Raw genomic sequence first — 17,399 nt, 5'->3', positions numbered from 1 at the left:
ATGGATCATGCTTTGAACCTTTTTTGAAGATAGGTATTACATTAGCTTCACGCCAATCATCTGGGACAATACCTTCATCCAGAGATTTGTTAAATAATATGGCAAGAGGGCCGGAAATTTCTGGAGCCATGGACTTTAAAATGTTATTATACACATTATCCGGTCCTGGAGCTTTGTTTGGCTTCAAGCTCTTAATCTTCTTTAGAACATCATCATGAGTAAAGCACAGACCTGACAATACTTCCTCACTTCCTCTTGTAAAAACACGATCAGGCACTGGTATATGTTCAGTTGATTCACAAGTAAACACCGACGAAAAATAATGATTCAATATACTTGCCATAAATTGATTGTCAAACACCACATCACCCTCTGAATTATGAAGAGGTCCCACAGTATCTTTAGTTTTACATTTTGAACGTACAAAGGAATAGAATGACTTTGTATCTTCTTTAATCTTATCGCCGAGTTTTCTTTCAAACTGTCTTTTAGACCTTCTTAATTCTGTTGTAGCTTCATTAAGAGCTTTCTTATATTCTGACTCTGCTGTCTTTGTTTGTAACATTCTGAATAGTTTCCATTTCTTGTACTTTCTCTTGCGTGCTTGAAAAGCCTTGTAATCCATCCAAATAGGCTTTTTACTTCTTTTTCTCTGACTCCAGGGAACAAAGTCATCCATTGCCTTATTCAAAATAATCTTGAAATGGTTCCACATGTCAACAGTATTCAGACCATCAAATAACCTATTCCAATCAATACTTTGCAGATATCTTCTCATCCCATTATAATCAGCCTTTCTAATGTCTCGGAACTTGTTAATCACCTTTTTGACATTCACTTGAACAATAAGCTCAAACGTGACTATATTGTGGTCACTAGTTCCAAATCGTTCCATAACATTAACATCTTCTACCATCCCAGGTTCAGAACTGAAAACCAAATCCAGTATAGAGTCACCTCTTGTTGGTACAAAAACATGTTGAGTGAGAAAAAGGTCTTGAGAAAGATCAAGTAAAGCTTGACCCTCGCTGTTGGCTGTTAACGTTGACCAGTCAATTCCCCTTCGATTGAAATCACCCATTATCAGTGAATGCTCTTTTGAAGCACTTCTCAGCTCAGCAAGTGAACACTTCTCAGCTCAGCAAATGAAGTCACTGGGTGTGGTCATACTGTTTGGACAAAATGCCAATATTTATATATATTCATTGCTGCTGCGATTGTTGCTTTCCATGAAAAAAAACAGCAGAATACAAAAAAAGTATGTTTTGCTCATTTTTGGTTTCGATGATAATCGTAACCTATGCATTCAAGATGGCATATGTGTGAATGTGTTTGTGACACCCAGCTTGTAAACAAAATATCTCAACAAGGGAAGATCAGACGAATTTCATATCTAGTGTGTAGAAGAACCACATTGAGTACAAAAAGCCTATTGTTTTTGGTGGAGGTCAAAGGTCATTTGGGGTCACCAGGGATCAAAGTGTGTAAACCTTGTAAACACGATAACTCAAGAAGAAAAGTTCGGATGGACCTTATATTTAGTGTGTAGAAGAACCATATTAAGTACAAAACCCTTTTGTTTTTGGTGTAGGTCTAAGGCCATTTGGGGTCAAAGTGTGAAAACCTTGTAAAAACGATATCTCAAGAAGAAGTTTGGGTAGACCTCATATTTAGTGTGTAGAAGTACCACATTAAGTACAAGAAGTCTATTGTTTTTGTTGGAGGTCACAGCACATGTGTAGGCTGTGTATGACCCAACAGGTTCGCCATATTGGAAATAATTAAAACTCTCACTCTAAATGAAACATAAATGAAACTTACCTATAAAGGCCACTGTGAGTATCTGTAATAAATACCACCGATTTGGTGTCACTCCATTCGTATAAAAAAACGAGATTTTATTACGGACGGTCTGCTCTGACCAAGAAGCTGATGGACCACACAAGAAAACGTGGGCCCCCTATCAGAACAAGATTTTAGCAACACCCTCAAGGGACCCCTTAGGGCTCTCGATCAAGATAATGCACATATCCATCTAACCCAGGTTACCTAGTTACATACATATAGCCATGCTAGCATAATTTATTAACCTTTTTCAGGCCTAACATTTGATAGAACCCCACTTTCAATTGGTGCTAAAACCTCCCCTGGGACCCTGGATGGCCATTAAAGGTATCCTGATAAAGTCGGAGAAATTATATCTTTATCCCCAAATTTGGTAAGGCAATATAAATATATAGCCTTATAATCCTATTTTAAGGCCTGAAAAAGCAAAACTTAATTATGCTAACATTAGGGTTATTTCTCTCTCATTATTGTGTAGCACTGCATATAACATTTAAAGGGTGTGAAGACTCGCGCAAAAAGAAACGTCTAATGCTGGTAATTTGATCTAGTTTCGAATGAAGTGTAACAGAAGTGTTAAACACTACCATCGATCCCAGAACACACACAGCTTGCTACCGTCGGTAATTAGACACTAGTGTACAGTCAGTACATACAGCTGCGGTCGATACCCACAGCACAGTAAACAAACGATACCGTAGCGATGGACATCTCAGGTCCAGCTAAAGATAACAATTAAGGTATCACGTTTAATTACTGTCTGCATTTTGTAGCGACACAAACAAAACGTCACTTGCAATCAACAGAAAGTTAACTTTTTCAGATGGCCACACGCGGTTTGGGGCGAGTCTTCAATGCCTTTAACATGAAGGGACTTTTGTTATTAAATTGTCAAGAGGTTGGTAAGAGGAGGGAGTGGGTTGGTTGCTGCATTTTCATTTCCACAACAGTTGAAGATGTCATTACCCAATGGTGTTGGTACAATATAAACAAGTTTCTTTACCGAAGTGGGTAGACTAACACTTTTTTCAAATGATCTCAATTCTTGTGATTGCCAAGTTGCTAAAGTAATGGTCAAGGCAACGTTTCCTGAATCTGCTTAGCTCATTTCGCGGCGCGGTTGGGGTTGAAAACTATTACAAAAACCAGTTAAAACAACAGCATCGGGCAGTATTTTATCACCCCCAGTTCTATCTTTGAAGAAAAAATTACGATTAAAACATTGAACCCTTCTATTGCTTAGCATGCAACCTCTGAGGAACAACACAAAACTGGAAAACATTTATGAATAACAAAGGTTTGATTTGACTGCTTTTAAATCACGTATCACTGGCAAGATGTGCCGAGCGCCCTCTTTAAACACTTCTACTATCGCTCAGCATGCAACTTCCGAGGAAAAACCATTTATGAACAACAAAGGTTTGATCAACCTTTGTTGTTCATAAATGTTTTCCCGTTTTGTATTGTTCCTCGGAAGTTGCATGCTGAGCGTTAGAAGTGTTTAAAAAGGGCGCTCGACGCATCTTGCTTTTGGTAGAGGTCAAAGGTCATCTGGGTCACCAGCAGTCAAACTCTGGAAACCATTTAAACATGATAGCGTATCACATGGTAGATATCAGGACATTTATATCATAATAGCTGTTTCTGGTGAAAAAAACAGAAGTCTATTGCAATGAAGTAATCAAAATTTTCAATGCATTTTTGCATTCTGGTAATTATTTAAGTCGATACAACCATTGATTGGTCAATACAAAATAAAGTGAGCTTTAATTATATCAGCTACAAATGTCAGCCTCCGTATAATTGAAAGACAATGCACACATTACACATGCAAACATTACACATGCATATTCATTAGAAAGAAAGATACAGGGATGTTATCAAGGTGGAGATATAGCAGTAGCACACAGCAAGAAAATATTTGATAAAACAATACAGAGGTTGAAAGAATATTACCAGATGCAGCTAATCTCAGTCTGGCTTATAAAAGGCTTAACTTTTAATAACCTGCTTCCCCTCAAAGTTTGTAACAAATGCAAGTCTCGATTTTTGCGAAGGAAGTATTGAATAAGGTTTGATGTATCTTTTTTTAGATTCAAACTGATGAAGGCCTTGCCATTGTACTGTATTATTAACAAAAGTTCCTTCATATAATTTGAATTGTTTCTACAACATTTCTCTTGAGTTCTTTCATTTCGACCAAATAAATGTGGCTTACTTCTACCCCTTGTATTACAGTAAATGCTGATCAAGGGTAAAGTAACATATATAGTAAGATTATTACAAGAATTTGCTACATTGTTTTTATACACATCAGCACTACAGAATAATAAGACAAAAGCCTCATCTACTGCCAGAGTTAAGAGGGAAAAAAAATACAGGATCGGAGAAATTAATTTGTTCTAAAGGTTTTTGGTAATTTTTGAACAGTGCAATAGAGGAATTGTTTTGAGGGAATCTATCACTGTGAAGCGAGCATGAATAATGCAATACCCCCATCATCTGTGAGAAAACCGTTCAGTTCTTCACATTCTGAAACTGAAAGATTGTGGATACAAAACAAAGACAAGCTCACAATCAACACCAATTTTGTTTTTACGAAAGCTCTATCCTTTTTTTGCATCAATGCATTGAACGCTGAAAGTATATGTGTATAATTGAGAGAAATAATTCTTGCACTCAATAATATACCTAAGTTAGAATTAGATCAACTATGGCATGCACTCCAAAATACACACCCCTCATCATAAGTTGCTTCTCAAATCATGATAAGTTGCTTCTCAAAGCAAATAAGAAAGCCCCTTCAACTCTTTGAAATGGTATTTAACTAAGAAATCAGCACAAAACTTCAATAAATAGTTCAAATGCAGCTTGCTTAATCTTTGAAACATTTTACCACATTTGAAAGTGACTTTAAAGTTGGCAAGATTACAAGATGTTATAAACCAAGAAAAAGTACAAGGTGTTAAAACTGAGAAGTACCGTCAAAAAAAAATAAAAAATGTTAATCAAGGTGTCTGATATTAAAACATACAATATATCCTATGCAGCATGAAAGCCTCGGTCAATGGTCCAAATACACCAAACAGAAAAAAATAATTCATAAAATCTTAAAATTTGATCAAGGTGAAACGTATAAAAGACTCCATGGTTCGCATTTCTAGCAGATGTAACCGGACATATTTTTCTAATCTTACTCAACCACTTAAAATAAATTGAGGTAAACAGCAAACAATATGTTGAAAGAAAAGGGGGGAAAATACCTCATTGTACTTTGTACAAAACCTTTATGTTAGCAGGACTACTGTCAAAATACACCTTTAAAAGCACCAATGTTTGTAAGGAGTGTATTTCGACCCTTAATGCAACTTTACAACAAATTATGAGTGGAGACATTTTCACTTAGCTTCTTGATAAGGAAGGCATTTTTTACAGAGTGACTGAACATAGACTACTTAGGAAGACCACAAGAGGTCACAACCCTGGCCTCCAAAAAACAAAGTGATCCACGGACAAATGAAAATTTTGTTAGATTTCGACACATAGCCCTATGGAGTTGTTCAGGTTTATTTAATGTAGAAATGGAATGTGAGATAATGGACACTGAAAACATGATATTCACTAAAATTGTTCAAATTGTTTAAAATATTCTACATTTACAATATAACTTTGGTAAAACACTGCATCCTTTTGTCCACAGTAAAAAAAAAAAAACTATTAAAATTTTGTTTTAAAAACTGTGTGTCTCATAAGCATGATACTACATTGATAACACACATTATAAAAGCCAAATTTTGAACCTTCCTTATTCCAGATAGCTTTAGGTGTGTTCAGAACATCATAGCAGATTTTCTGACTACACGATTGATTATATATTCCTATCACAATCAAAGTAATACCTCATAAAACTTTACTCTGAATAAATTGAAATGTTAGAATCAGCTGACCAGCAGTGACTCAGGAGCAATTACTAATACCAGAACCAGACAGAGGTTCCTGCTGCAAATTAACGGTGACCAGATTCCTAGTGGGATTTCTAGCCGTGGCTAACTGAATTATGCAACCGTCCAGACCCTGATGGAATATGCCTCCTGTGAGCTCCCTTACATTCTCAGGATGACCACCTGCATAGAGACAAATCATAATAAAAATAATAATTATAATCAGCAGTTATTTTTACAACACTTTATGCGACCACAGACGTGGGAGACATTAGCCCCGCAAGGGCTAATGGATTACAACCTACATGTTGAGTGGCTTGCAGTTCAACATTTTAAATTTGGAATCTCTTCAATTGAGAAAGTCATTTCAGATGGGAAAACCATAGATTGCCCTTGGATGAAAAACCCAACTTACTATGACCCGGCCGGGTATCGAACCCGCAACCTCCCGACTGTTATATGATAACAGTAATAACAAACATTTAACTGGACTGCAAGGAAAATTGGCTGAACGATGTGAATATATTATTTTGAGCAGAAATTATATGGAGCTGAATTCAAATAATTTAAAGGGCCGTCAGTAATAACCCCTGAAAAATATGCTAGAAAGTGAAATAATGGTCACCCATGCTCAAATGTTAATAAGCATGTTACATCCACTTTTAAAGTTGTGGCAAACACACAGATATTTAACTGACAATTTTAGCTCTCTTCAATTGCTGGTAATAATTTTGAAGGGCAGAGCCACCAAGGATCTACTTTTGAAAACTTCCAGCGAGTTAAAATTTGGGGCTGATACTGATCACCTTACATACTATTCAAAATATTTGTATATAGAAAAAGATTAAATGTTTCTAACAAAACATGCCATTGTACAATTTTTTTTTCATTCAGTAGTGTAAATAAATAAATAAATAAGTAAATAAAAAATTGTACTAACAACTGCCTATAAAGTCAAATATTTGAAAAATAAACTCTGGATGAGTTTTAAAGGATATAGCAAGATACAGCGAGGCTGGACTCTGAGATTATCAAACGATGGAGTAATTGAGTAGAACTGAAATATACCTCACTGTACCTCGTTGTATTTCACTGTGCCAATTAACATACATACCTATGTAAAGGGATGATCCAAATGTATTCAAGCCTGTCTGGCTTCCTGAGGTAGATCCTTCCACTGTTTCCATGTTACCGGAAGTGTCCTGCACAATCATGGTAACAGCAGTCCCAACCCTATCAAGAGAAAAACACACTGGTGTCAGTCGTGGGAGAGACCCATGGTTTAACAGAGCCTACTCTCAACAGCAGAAGGCACAGCAGATGGAAGGATAAATACTGGTATCAGCAGTGGGAAAGACCCAAAGTTGACCCAAACATACAAGACAGGAGATGACGTAGCAGATGGAAGGACAAATACTGGTATCAGCAGTGGGAAAAACCCAAAGCTTACCCAAACATACTAGACAGGAGATTACACAGCAGATGGAAGGACAACTAATGGTATCAGCAGTGGGAAAGACCCAAAGCTTACCCAAACATACTAGACAGGAGATTACACAGCAGATGGAAGGACAAATAATGGTATTAGCAGTGGGAAAGACCCAAAGCTTACCCAAACATACAAGACAGGAGATGACACAGCAGATGGAAGGACAAATACTGGTATCAGCAGTGGGAAAGACCCAAAGCTTACCCAAACATATTAGACAGGAGATGACATAGCAGATGGAAGGACAAAAAATACTGGTATCAGCAGTGGGAAAGACCCAAAGTTTACCCAAACATACTAGACAGGATATGACATAGCAGATGGAAGGACAAATACTGGTATCAGCAGTGGGAAAGACCCAAAGTTTACCCAAACATACTACTAGACAGGAGATTACATAACTGATGGAAGGACAAATACTGGTATCAGCAGTGGGAAAGACCCAAAGTTTACCCAAACATACAAGACAGGAGACGACGTAGCAGATGGAAGGACAAATACTGGTATCAGCAGTGGGAAAGACCCAAAGTTGACCCAAACATACAAGACAGGAGATGACGTAGCAGATGGAAGGACAAATACTGGTATCAGCAGTGGGAAAGACCCAAAGTTTACCCAAACATACTACTAGACAGGAGATTACATAACAGATGGAAGGACAAATACTGGTATCAGCAGTGGGAAAGACCCAAAGTTTATGCAAATATACTCGACAGGAGATCACAAAGCAGATGGAAGGACAAATACTGGTATCAGCAGTGGGAAAGACCCAAAGCTTACCCAAACATACTAGACAGGAGATGATATAACAGATGGAAGGACAAATACTGGTATCAGCAGTGGGAAAGACCCAAAGTTTATGCAAATATACTGGACAGGACATTACACAGCAGATGGAAGGGGAGAATGATTTGAATATATATAAAGATGTAATCTATTTACCTTTCAATTGAAATGCTATAGAGCTGATTAAAGTTAATGGTGATGCCTTGAGCCACTACTGACAACACTCCATCTCCTAGATTGACGTGAAGCTCAACATTTCTGTTCTTGACACCGACGGCGAAGAAGTCGCTGTGAACACCGGCACCGTTCCAGAGGAGTAGAGAGTTCATCTCCAGGTTGGAGGTTCGGAAGACTAAGTTCACCTTATTGAAGGCAAATTCACTGCGCAAAGAGAAATACAATCATACTGAACCAAGGATGTTGGCTGTTGCGATATTACAATGTCAACAATGTATATCGATACACGATTTTGTCACCCGATATCATTTTGCCAAAGCAGCCAACATGATTTTGTGGAAATTTTAACTGACTCATAAATATTTAAAAATTTTATATTCAATCATACCATGAACAGATTTTGCTGGCAACACAATGAAAATATCACACATGGTTTGCTTCCAAGCTGTACAAAGATGAAATTAATTTCTGAGAATATTAATGTCAAGAATATATCACTGTGTTCAGTTAGTGGAAATGAGATCACTAAAAAGATTTGCTTACTGTTAAACTGCAAAATACCAAAACTATTCTTAGTTTTGAAGAACACATACAAATCAAGAGCACATATAAACAAAGTCAGACTATAAATGAAATTTCAAACTGAATATTTCACCTGGCAATGACTGCACGGCTGAATTCTATGAAACTTCTTCCAGAGAACTGAGGAATGTTGTAATCGACCACTGAAACGAAATCAAAGATCGTTTAAGTCAGGGATGAAGGGGGAGAGCATCATGCAGGACAGTAATAACCAACTATCTGACCACTGGCAAAACTGGTCACCTGACAACCTGGTCACCTGACAACCTGGTCACATGACACTTGACAAACCTGTCAGTGATCTGACACATGATTGACAAGCTGATGACCAGACAGTTGACAAACTGATCGCCTGAGGTATCCCCTCCCCTTTGAGAAATTTGTAGTTTAGTTTTAATTGTTTTCGGAAGCTTACTTACTTAAATGGTGTTACATTTTGAAATTCTGAAGTAATTTATGGTTCAAGATATTTTAAACTTTTTCCCCGCAAATATCAGCAATTTCTTTTTTAATATCGATTTTTGGATGACTTCAAAATTTGTTGTCAACCCTAAAACTTTCAACTTTATAATACAGGGGCTTTTAGGATGATGGCAAAAGTGACAACAGCATTTGAGAAAGATTTGGAGATGACCCAATTCTTTAATTAATGATGTCATCTACAATCACGTAAAGTTGCAATATTATCCTGTCTAATGTTCACCTGTTTGAATAAGAAAGTAATCAATGAACCCTTGCCGTACTCACCAATAGAGCAACGATCACCTCCGAATCCGAGAGAGCAAAGACAATCAGGCTGTCCCTGACCAGACAAGAAGCAGGTCCCTCCATTCTGACATTGGTCTTCCATTGGTAGAGTTTGGCATGCAGATATCTCACACAATATTCCTTTTATAACAAAAAAGAGGAAAAAAGCCATTTTAGCAATTGTTGTTAAATATATCACAAACAGGTCATCACCGTAGCAATACTGACCCAATCCAAATAAGGCAAACTAAAGAAATATAGAAATTCATTGTTACATTATTAAAGAAGACTTGCCTTTGTAACACAATGGTGTTGCCATAGTGAGACAATGTTACAATGGTACATCCCTTCCCCTTCAAACCTCCATCATCCCCACCCCACCCCACCCATCCATCGACTATAGCCCCCCCTAAACCCCCACTCCACCTCATATAAAAAAAAATGGGGTAGAGAGTTACTCCAACTTTATTATGATATGAGATACATCAGAACAGCAGATTAGTGAGGAAAAACATGTCAGGTCAAAACCAACTTCATTCCTGGGCTATCGATCAAAGTTACCCATCCTTTAAGTTTACTGGTGAATCCTGCTATACATGTTTCTTATTTATTTGCCAATCAACCCCTACATTACCCACTACTCATTGTCACTGAGAATCACACCCAAGTGTCATCTGATGCAGCCCACAGTGGCAGGAAAGGAATTTAGTTAGAAAACATTTGCTTCTAAAATATATGCACACATATACAAGTTTAAGTTTTTAACAATATTCCAACTTCTTCGTCAGTAATTATGTTTATGATATGCTTATACAAAATACCTAGTAGAAGTTACAATCAAAAGTTAATACATACGTTCAGGCGCGGCGGAACGCAAAAATTATTGGGGGGGCTAATATGTGGAGACTATCTAAGCGGAGCGCCACCATCGGTTGGCGCGGAGCGTACAAGAAAATTTTGGGTTTTTCAAACCCCCCAGATAGCCGGAAACGGCACTTCCCGAGTGTTTTATGCTGCGAATACCTAGCCCTAAAACATGGGTCTCAAGCCTGCAATTTCTCAGATTGCACGTAAAAATCTGTAAAAACATTGTAATTTGTATATTCGATGGTGTTTTAAGAGAGTAGCTATTACTCGACGTGTACTCGCAAAGACGTTTTTGAGTGTAGTAAATTACTACTCGCAATTAAATGCAATAATTAGAAGGTCGTCGGAAGCTATTTTTGATTGGTACGGCGGTTCAGAGTGTGGCCAACTATCATAATTATCGGGGGACGTTTGGTAGGTCAAACTACGCTACGTGCCACCATGGTTGGCGCGTAGCGTAATGGAGAAAATTTTGAAAATATGCCTCCCCGATTGCAGGAAATGGCACTTCCCGAGCTTGAAAACAAGACCCCTGTCATGCCAGAGTAGTCACATTTAGCCTACTTGCCGTCATCATTATTGAAAATTATTGAAACATATACCTCCGAGATTTTTTTCTTCCATTTTTTAGTCCTACTTTTTTTTTTGCGTCGTGAATATTGGTCCGGCGTTCGCCGGACCTGCCCGTACCGGCTCTGACGCCCCTGAATTAAATAAATATCATAAGAAAAAACAGAGAGCATTTCTTACTGTCAACAAATGGGTAATTCCAAAACAATGTGCAGTTGCCAACAAATTTCTATGACCTAGCACTCTCATCATGTCATGAATGCATGTATATACAGTACAGGTGAAATGCAAATATTGTGTTTTTGTTCGTTGAATAATTGATTGCGTTTAAACATAGAGCCATGTTCCACGCCTTGCGTGTACTCGTAGTGTAAACGCAAATGTTGATGAGTGTAGCGTTTAGCTTATTACGCTCTTATTTAAAACACTAATATTCGATGAGGCATGATACAGACAATCAATTATCATATTTAATTATTACACCTATATAGTATACGTGTGCATCGGACAGATCGACAAGTATGCATTACAAAATGGGCAGATGAACGTTTCGGAGTCTTGGTAAATATTGGGGGGGCTTATCATGCATTTGCCCCCTCAACTTTTTCATTGGGGGGGCTGAGCCCCCCCAAGCCCCCCCGGTTCCGCCGCCACTGCATACGTTCATTCATGGATAATACCATCACTTACTTTGGGAACTCCTTACTTTTTAGACAATTTACTTGTGCATTTTCCACGCCACTGGAGCACAACTCATAGAATTTTACTACCAAACAGGTGGAATATAATCACGCAACACCAGAGCTAGCCCGCCTCTAACCAAGGCCGACCAACTTCCTTCCCACTAGTCGGGGTACTTGTGTGGTTCTGAATGGCCAGATCACTGTGCCGATCCTAGCTAGAGGTGGGCTAGGTCGGGTGTTGCGTGATCTTGATCTTTGGTATCAGTTTCTGTGATTTGGGTGCCAATGGCGCAGGGAAAAGGCACAAGTAAATTGCAAAAGTCCTTTCCTCGTATTCAACAGCTCCACTAACCTGGGGATAATTATTCCAGTCAAACCTTAAGATGATATGAAGTATATTTCCTATTACCTGTAAAGCCAGCAGGGCAGACACACTGGTACATGAGGTCACTACTGGGGTCGTCCAGACAGGTCGCTCCATTCCTGCAGTCTGGGTTCAGGTTACAAACCTGATCAGCACACGCCATGACCTCTGACCCCTGAGAAGGTTGGTCCAATTGGAGATCAACATTATTCACTGTTATTCTTCGTATACATCCAAAAAATCCTGGAAAAGAAGCAAACATTTCTCCAGTGATTTCTAGTTATCCAGTTTGAAGTAAACATTTCTCCAGTAATTTTCAGTAAATTTCTGACAATGTACAACATATGAAAATAACCACTGCAGTGGTTTGACTTGGGACCTCCCAACCCGACCCCCTCCCCACCACAATACTGCCCCCGACCTCCCAACCATCATACACTGGAAGGTGCTATTAATATTGAATGATTGAATAACTTCAGACAATGTTAATCCTCAAGAGGAGATTAACAGTCTCTTTGAAAGTGGTTGGCCTTTCTTAATTCTGAGGCATAGTACACGTTTGACATTTTAAATATATCTCTCTTTAAATGAAACTGCTGAGCATTTTCATCAATTAACCATCGGCCTCTCAATTGGTCTTACCTCCAGTCAGGCCAGCCCTGTCTGGGATCATCACCTCTGGTGGTAGACCGCCGATAAAGGACCGACTACCAATGCTCAGACCAGTATTGGCACCGGAAGACTGGCCGCTGGCTGGGATTAGCTCATTATCGATAATCAGAAGTCCAGACCGACCGGTCCTGGAAGCAGACACCGTATGCCAATCGCCCAGAGCTATTCTCGTGTTACTGAAAATATACGAAGGACCTGGATGGGAAGCAGATCAAAGAACACATGGAATGTAAAGATGAGTTGTTATCGGGCACTTAAAACAAAAGGATGTTTACAGCTTATTCAAAATATTTACACATTTGATGAGGCTGATATAGATGGAATATGAAGGAATATTCCGTCCGGGTGACAATCTTTAATGGAGTTGTACATTTCAACAGTAAAACTACAAGGCAGACTATCCCGTTTCTCTGGAACCCTCTCGATAAACAACAATCGGAGCACATCATTCCTCTAACTGGACGCAGACTAGAAGCACTTTAGTAAAACAACTCCAACTTTGTACTGAATCCTGTACCAGTTACAGACAATAACTACTTGTGATCTAAATTCACATGCAAACTATGCTGTGATCTGGCTGTAGATTTCATAAAACTGACCTGACCCAAGGTCAAAGGTGAACACCATCCTTCCACCCACTAAACCGAGGCCGATGAAGTCAGTGCCGTCCGAGTTCCAGAAGAGGACACCATCGTCGTCGGATGCCTTGAATTCTACGTCGATGCCAGTGCTGGCAGAGGCAGCTAGAATATCTTCAAAGATGAGAAACGAGCTGGAACCGAACGAAGGTACTCTGATGGAAGCAGCTACAGACAAATGAGAAGAATAATAACAATAATTAACAGTTCTTATGTAGTGCAACTTACAATAAAGTCTCGCCGCACTGTACTTAACCCTGGTCATTGGTAACTTGTCACACCTACACACCAAAGTGTGCATAATTCAAACAATCTTTCCAGGGCACCACAGTGCACCACAGCCATATGTCCCCTGGGGGCCTTCACATAGGGTGCAGCCACAAACCGGCGCACACAACTATATTTACAAGTCACCTCGCAAGTCCCCATTTATACACCTGGGTGATGAGAGGCAATGGAGATAAAGTGCCTTGCCCAAGGACACAGCGCAATGATCTGGCCAGGGCTCGAACCTGTAATCCTTAGATCACAAGTCCACTGCCTTAACCACTTGACCACAATGCCCCCAGAGAAGAATAAGAAGATATATGTAGCATGACTGGAAGTAAGAAATATGTAGGCCAGCTGCACTCATTGTCACTGACTGCATTATTTAATTAGTAAGATTAAAGATTTAGAAATGTTTAGACATGATTTAGATTGATTTAGAAATGATTGAATTGATTGAAATGATTGATTGATTGATTGATAGATTTATTTAGACATGATTTAGAAATGATTTTATTCCAGCTTAATGAACTTATTTTGCAGGAACGTGAGAAAACAGAGTTTTTTTTTCATTCCAGGTATCATACCTAACCTACATCAATTAACAATGTAAACCAAAATGTCATTTCTGGATTTTCTTTAATGTTTTCACTCAATATTTTCTGAGATTTACATCTTTGGCATATAGCACAAATTATTGTTCCATATGATCAGTGCCTCTTAGCTGTTTTTAACCTTGGTGTGTATAGAATTGTCAATGTACAGTCTCAACGGATAAGTACACAAGAAAGCTCCTCGAGGCTCTCTGGCAATTGTGTCCACTTACATAACCCACTACACATCTTCTCTTGTACTTTACATTCCCTAACCCCCCCCCCCCCCTTTCTCCTTACCTATCTGTCCTCAAATTTGTCTCAATCCTCCTCCTCCTTCCCATCCATTCATTACATATCATCCTTTTTCTCTTCTCCTCACAGCCACCCCATCTCTCCCCTCCCTGTTCCCTCTCTTAAATACCTCCCTCCCAAAAGGTAATGAAGATAAAAGGCTATTACATGAAACTATTTTACAAGACACTTACCTTCATCACAGTGTGTGCCTGTCCATCCTGCTCCGCACAGGCAGGTAAAAGCTGTGTCATTAATGATTTGACATACTCCGTCATTGAGACACGGCAGCAAAGAACATTCAGTGTGGTTACAGAATCCGACATCGAGTCCACCAGCTGCCTGGGACACTGGTAGTAATACTGGACTGCTGCCACCAATCTAAAGTATATAACCAACATCATAAAAATGGAAATAGAATGTGATGTTGTGTCTTGTTTTTCTTAGGCCTGATACTGAACAGACCAAGGCTTGTTGCAAAGACACATTGAAGTTCAATCATGAATGTATATATTGCTTGAACCCGTTCTGAAATAAACGAAATCAACTCAATTTTTGTTTCATATCCATTATCGTTCCCTCCATTAACTTGCTCTTGAGCTCACCTGAATATTGTGCATACACCCTGAGAACCCCTGGAAGACGCCGACATCATCTGATGGTCGTAAGCTGACCGGTAATCCTCCTATGTACGCTGTATCACCGGCAGACAACTCTACCAACCCTGAGCCGTCATGGTGTACTGTGGTACCATCCACGGTCAAATCGGCTGAGTTCCCAGACCGTTGAACATGAACCGTGTGCCAGGTGTTTAGACTGATGGTACTGCCAGAGACAACAGACACTCCAGATCCTACAACAGGATGTGAACAATGTGAACAATGCTGATCATGTCATGTCATGTCAACACATCACATCATAGAATAACATATCAAATCATATCACATTTTACTAGGTTTATAATACAATGAGGGCAACATTTCAGAAATGGGACCAAGAAGTAAAACACAGAATAAATCTCATCTCAAATCGAGCGCAATAGCTGTGCGGAGAGAAGTTCAAACTGAATTATTTTACAGTTTCGATGAATCATCCATAGGTCTCAGATTAAGGACATTTATAAGAACATAGTAGAGCTATCTTTACCTAGATCAAACCTCAATTGTACAACTCCTTCCACCAGAATCAGAGCCAAGAAATCTCCATCGGTGGTGAGGTTATCTGCAAGGTAGACCAGTAGCCCGGTAGGGGTGGATGGGCGTAACAGGAGTGATACTGCGGTCTGATCACTGACAGGGGTGACCAGAGGATAGGCTAGATATGACCGACCAGTGAATGATGGGATGAGATTGCTCACATCTGAAGACAAAAAGATATTGCAAATAAGATGATGTGTTATTTATATATGGAAGAACAAGACCATCATCCACACACTGTTACATGTTAGTATATGTCTCTGACTACAGAGATTAATATTATTATTATTATTATTATTATTTACCAAATTTATATAGCACACTTTTCATGCTTAAGCATGTTCGAGAGAGCTTTACAATGACAACAAAATTACAAAACCCTTAAAATATGAATATGAAGAATAAAATTGACGCAGCTTAAATATTAATATAAAAAATATATATATATACAAAGGAATAATTTTAAAAGTAATATAGATTTACAGTGAAATTCCTAAAAAATGAAAAAGAAAGTGAGTTTAAGTAAATTTAAGTAACAAAATGACAAAACCCCTTAATACTTTCACAACTCTGTAAAATCGTACCAAATATGCGATTCTGATTTGATGAGGAACAAATATGTTACATTAAAGGGAAACAAAAAACCTGGCCAATTCTCCTACTATATACATGAGGTAAACATCTCCATATTGCATCTAAATCTATATCTAAATGTCAATCATACCACCTTATGTGGATATTGATCTTCTAAGATACCTCCAAGCAAAGCTAAGCGAAGCAAGAAAACAAAGGGTGGTAATATGTAACTAAGGTCAGAAATGACCCAGGAGCTACTGACACACTGGACTGAACAAGTATGAGACAGACTGTCTTAAAGTGATACCTGGAAAAGTGATGGACAGATTTCTCTCATACCCACCAAAGTAAAGATTGTAGGGTCTAAACAACTTGCAGCTGTGCACAACTGTTTACAGCATCCACAACATCTTGCCATATACAGCCCTGACATATACTGTGACATCAGTAACTTGCAAGCCTAGATAGCAAGTCAACCAAATCACTATGACAACAACTTAAAGAGGTCAACTTACTATAAGATTCACTGCAGTATGTTCCAGTTTGTCCTAACCCACAGAGGCAATCATAGCTATCGCTGCTACTAACACACACAGAGTCTCCAACACAGAGATTGCCATCTTCACAATTATCCCTGATGACATCACACAAGTATCCATGGTAACCAGGTAGACATGCACAGGTATAAGATCCCGTTGTTGGGGTACAGGTGGCACCATTCTGACAAGGTTGGGTTTCACAGAGGTTTGCGTCACAGTTAACGACATTTCTACCCGAAAGAGCAGAACCTGGACGGAAGCTGAAAGAAATACAGGGCAAAACATTTACTATTATAGGTTAAAAGAATTAATGAAAAAGCACCACCATGTTATTAGCATTGTGCAACTATAAACACCATGCAGCTACTAGTAACACCATACAACAATGAATATTTCAAACTATGAATAACATAGAATAATATGCCATATAGAAATAAGGTCACGCGATCGTTTGCGTCAAGTTGTCTGATGATCGCCGCACAGGCGTGAAATTTGAATTACAAACATGCTGTAAGGTTACCATATATACGTATAACACATTAAATACCATATATACCATGCAACAAGAAACAC

At 38.7% G+C, this 17,399-nt stretch overlaps 1 protein-coding gene across 1 annotated transcript in view; it reads right to left on the bottom strand.

Moving 5' to 3' along the window:
• Window positions 1-3,526: 3,526 nt before the first annotated feature.
• Window positions 3,527-17,399, bottom strand: part of LOC139977158 (uncharacterized) — a 68,531-nt gene continuing 54,658 nt past the window's right edge. The window contains exons 31-42 of the mRNA XM_071986326.1: window positions 16,803-17,086; window positions 15,662-15,874; window positions 15,121-15,368; window positions 14,710-14,896; window positions 13,323-13,529; window positions 12,694-12,918; window positions 12,097-12,294; window positions 9,568-9,708; window positions 8,894-8,963; window positions 8,218-8,442; window positions 6,901-7,019; window positions 3,527-5,969 (exon numbers count right to left, since the gene is read on the bottom strand). Of these exons, the coding sequence (XP_071842427.1) occupies window positions 5,803-5,969; window positions 6,901-7,019; window positions 8,218-8,442; window positions 8,894-8,963; window positions 9,568-9,708; window positions 12,097-12,294; window positions 12,694-12,918; window positions 13,323-13,529; window positions 14,710-14,896; window positions 15,121-15,368; window positions 15,662-15,874; window positions 16,803-17,086 (2,284 nt within the window). The 3' untranslated portion in view covers window positions 3,527-5,802. The remainder of the gene's footprint in view (window positions 5,970-6,900; window positions 7,020-8,217; window positions 8,443-8,893; window positions 8,964-9,567; window positions 9,709-12,096; window positions 12,295-12,693; window positions 12,919-13,322; window positions 13,530-14,709; window positions 14,897-15,120; window positions 15,369-15,661; window positions 15,875-16,802; window positions 17,087-17,399) is intronic.

This window comes from Apostichopus japonicus, chromosome 2, assembly GCF_037975245.1.
Source record: "Apostichopus japonicus isolate 1M-3 chromosome 2, ASM3797524v1, whole genome shotgun sequence".
NCBI classification, from domain to species: Eukaryota; Metazoa; Echinodermata; class Holothuroidea; order Aspidochirotida; family Stichopodidae; genus Apostichopus; species Apostichopus japonicus.
This window is presented reverse-complemented; position numbering and strand designations above follow the sequence as displayed.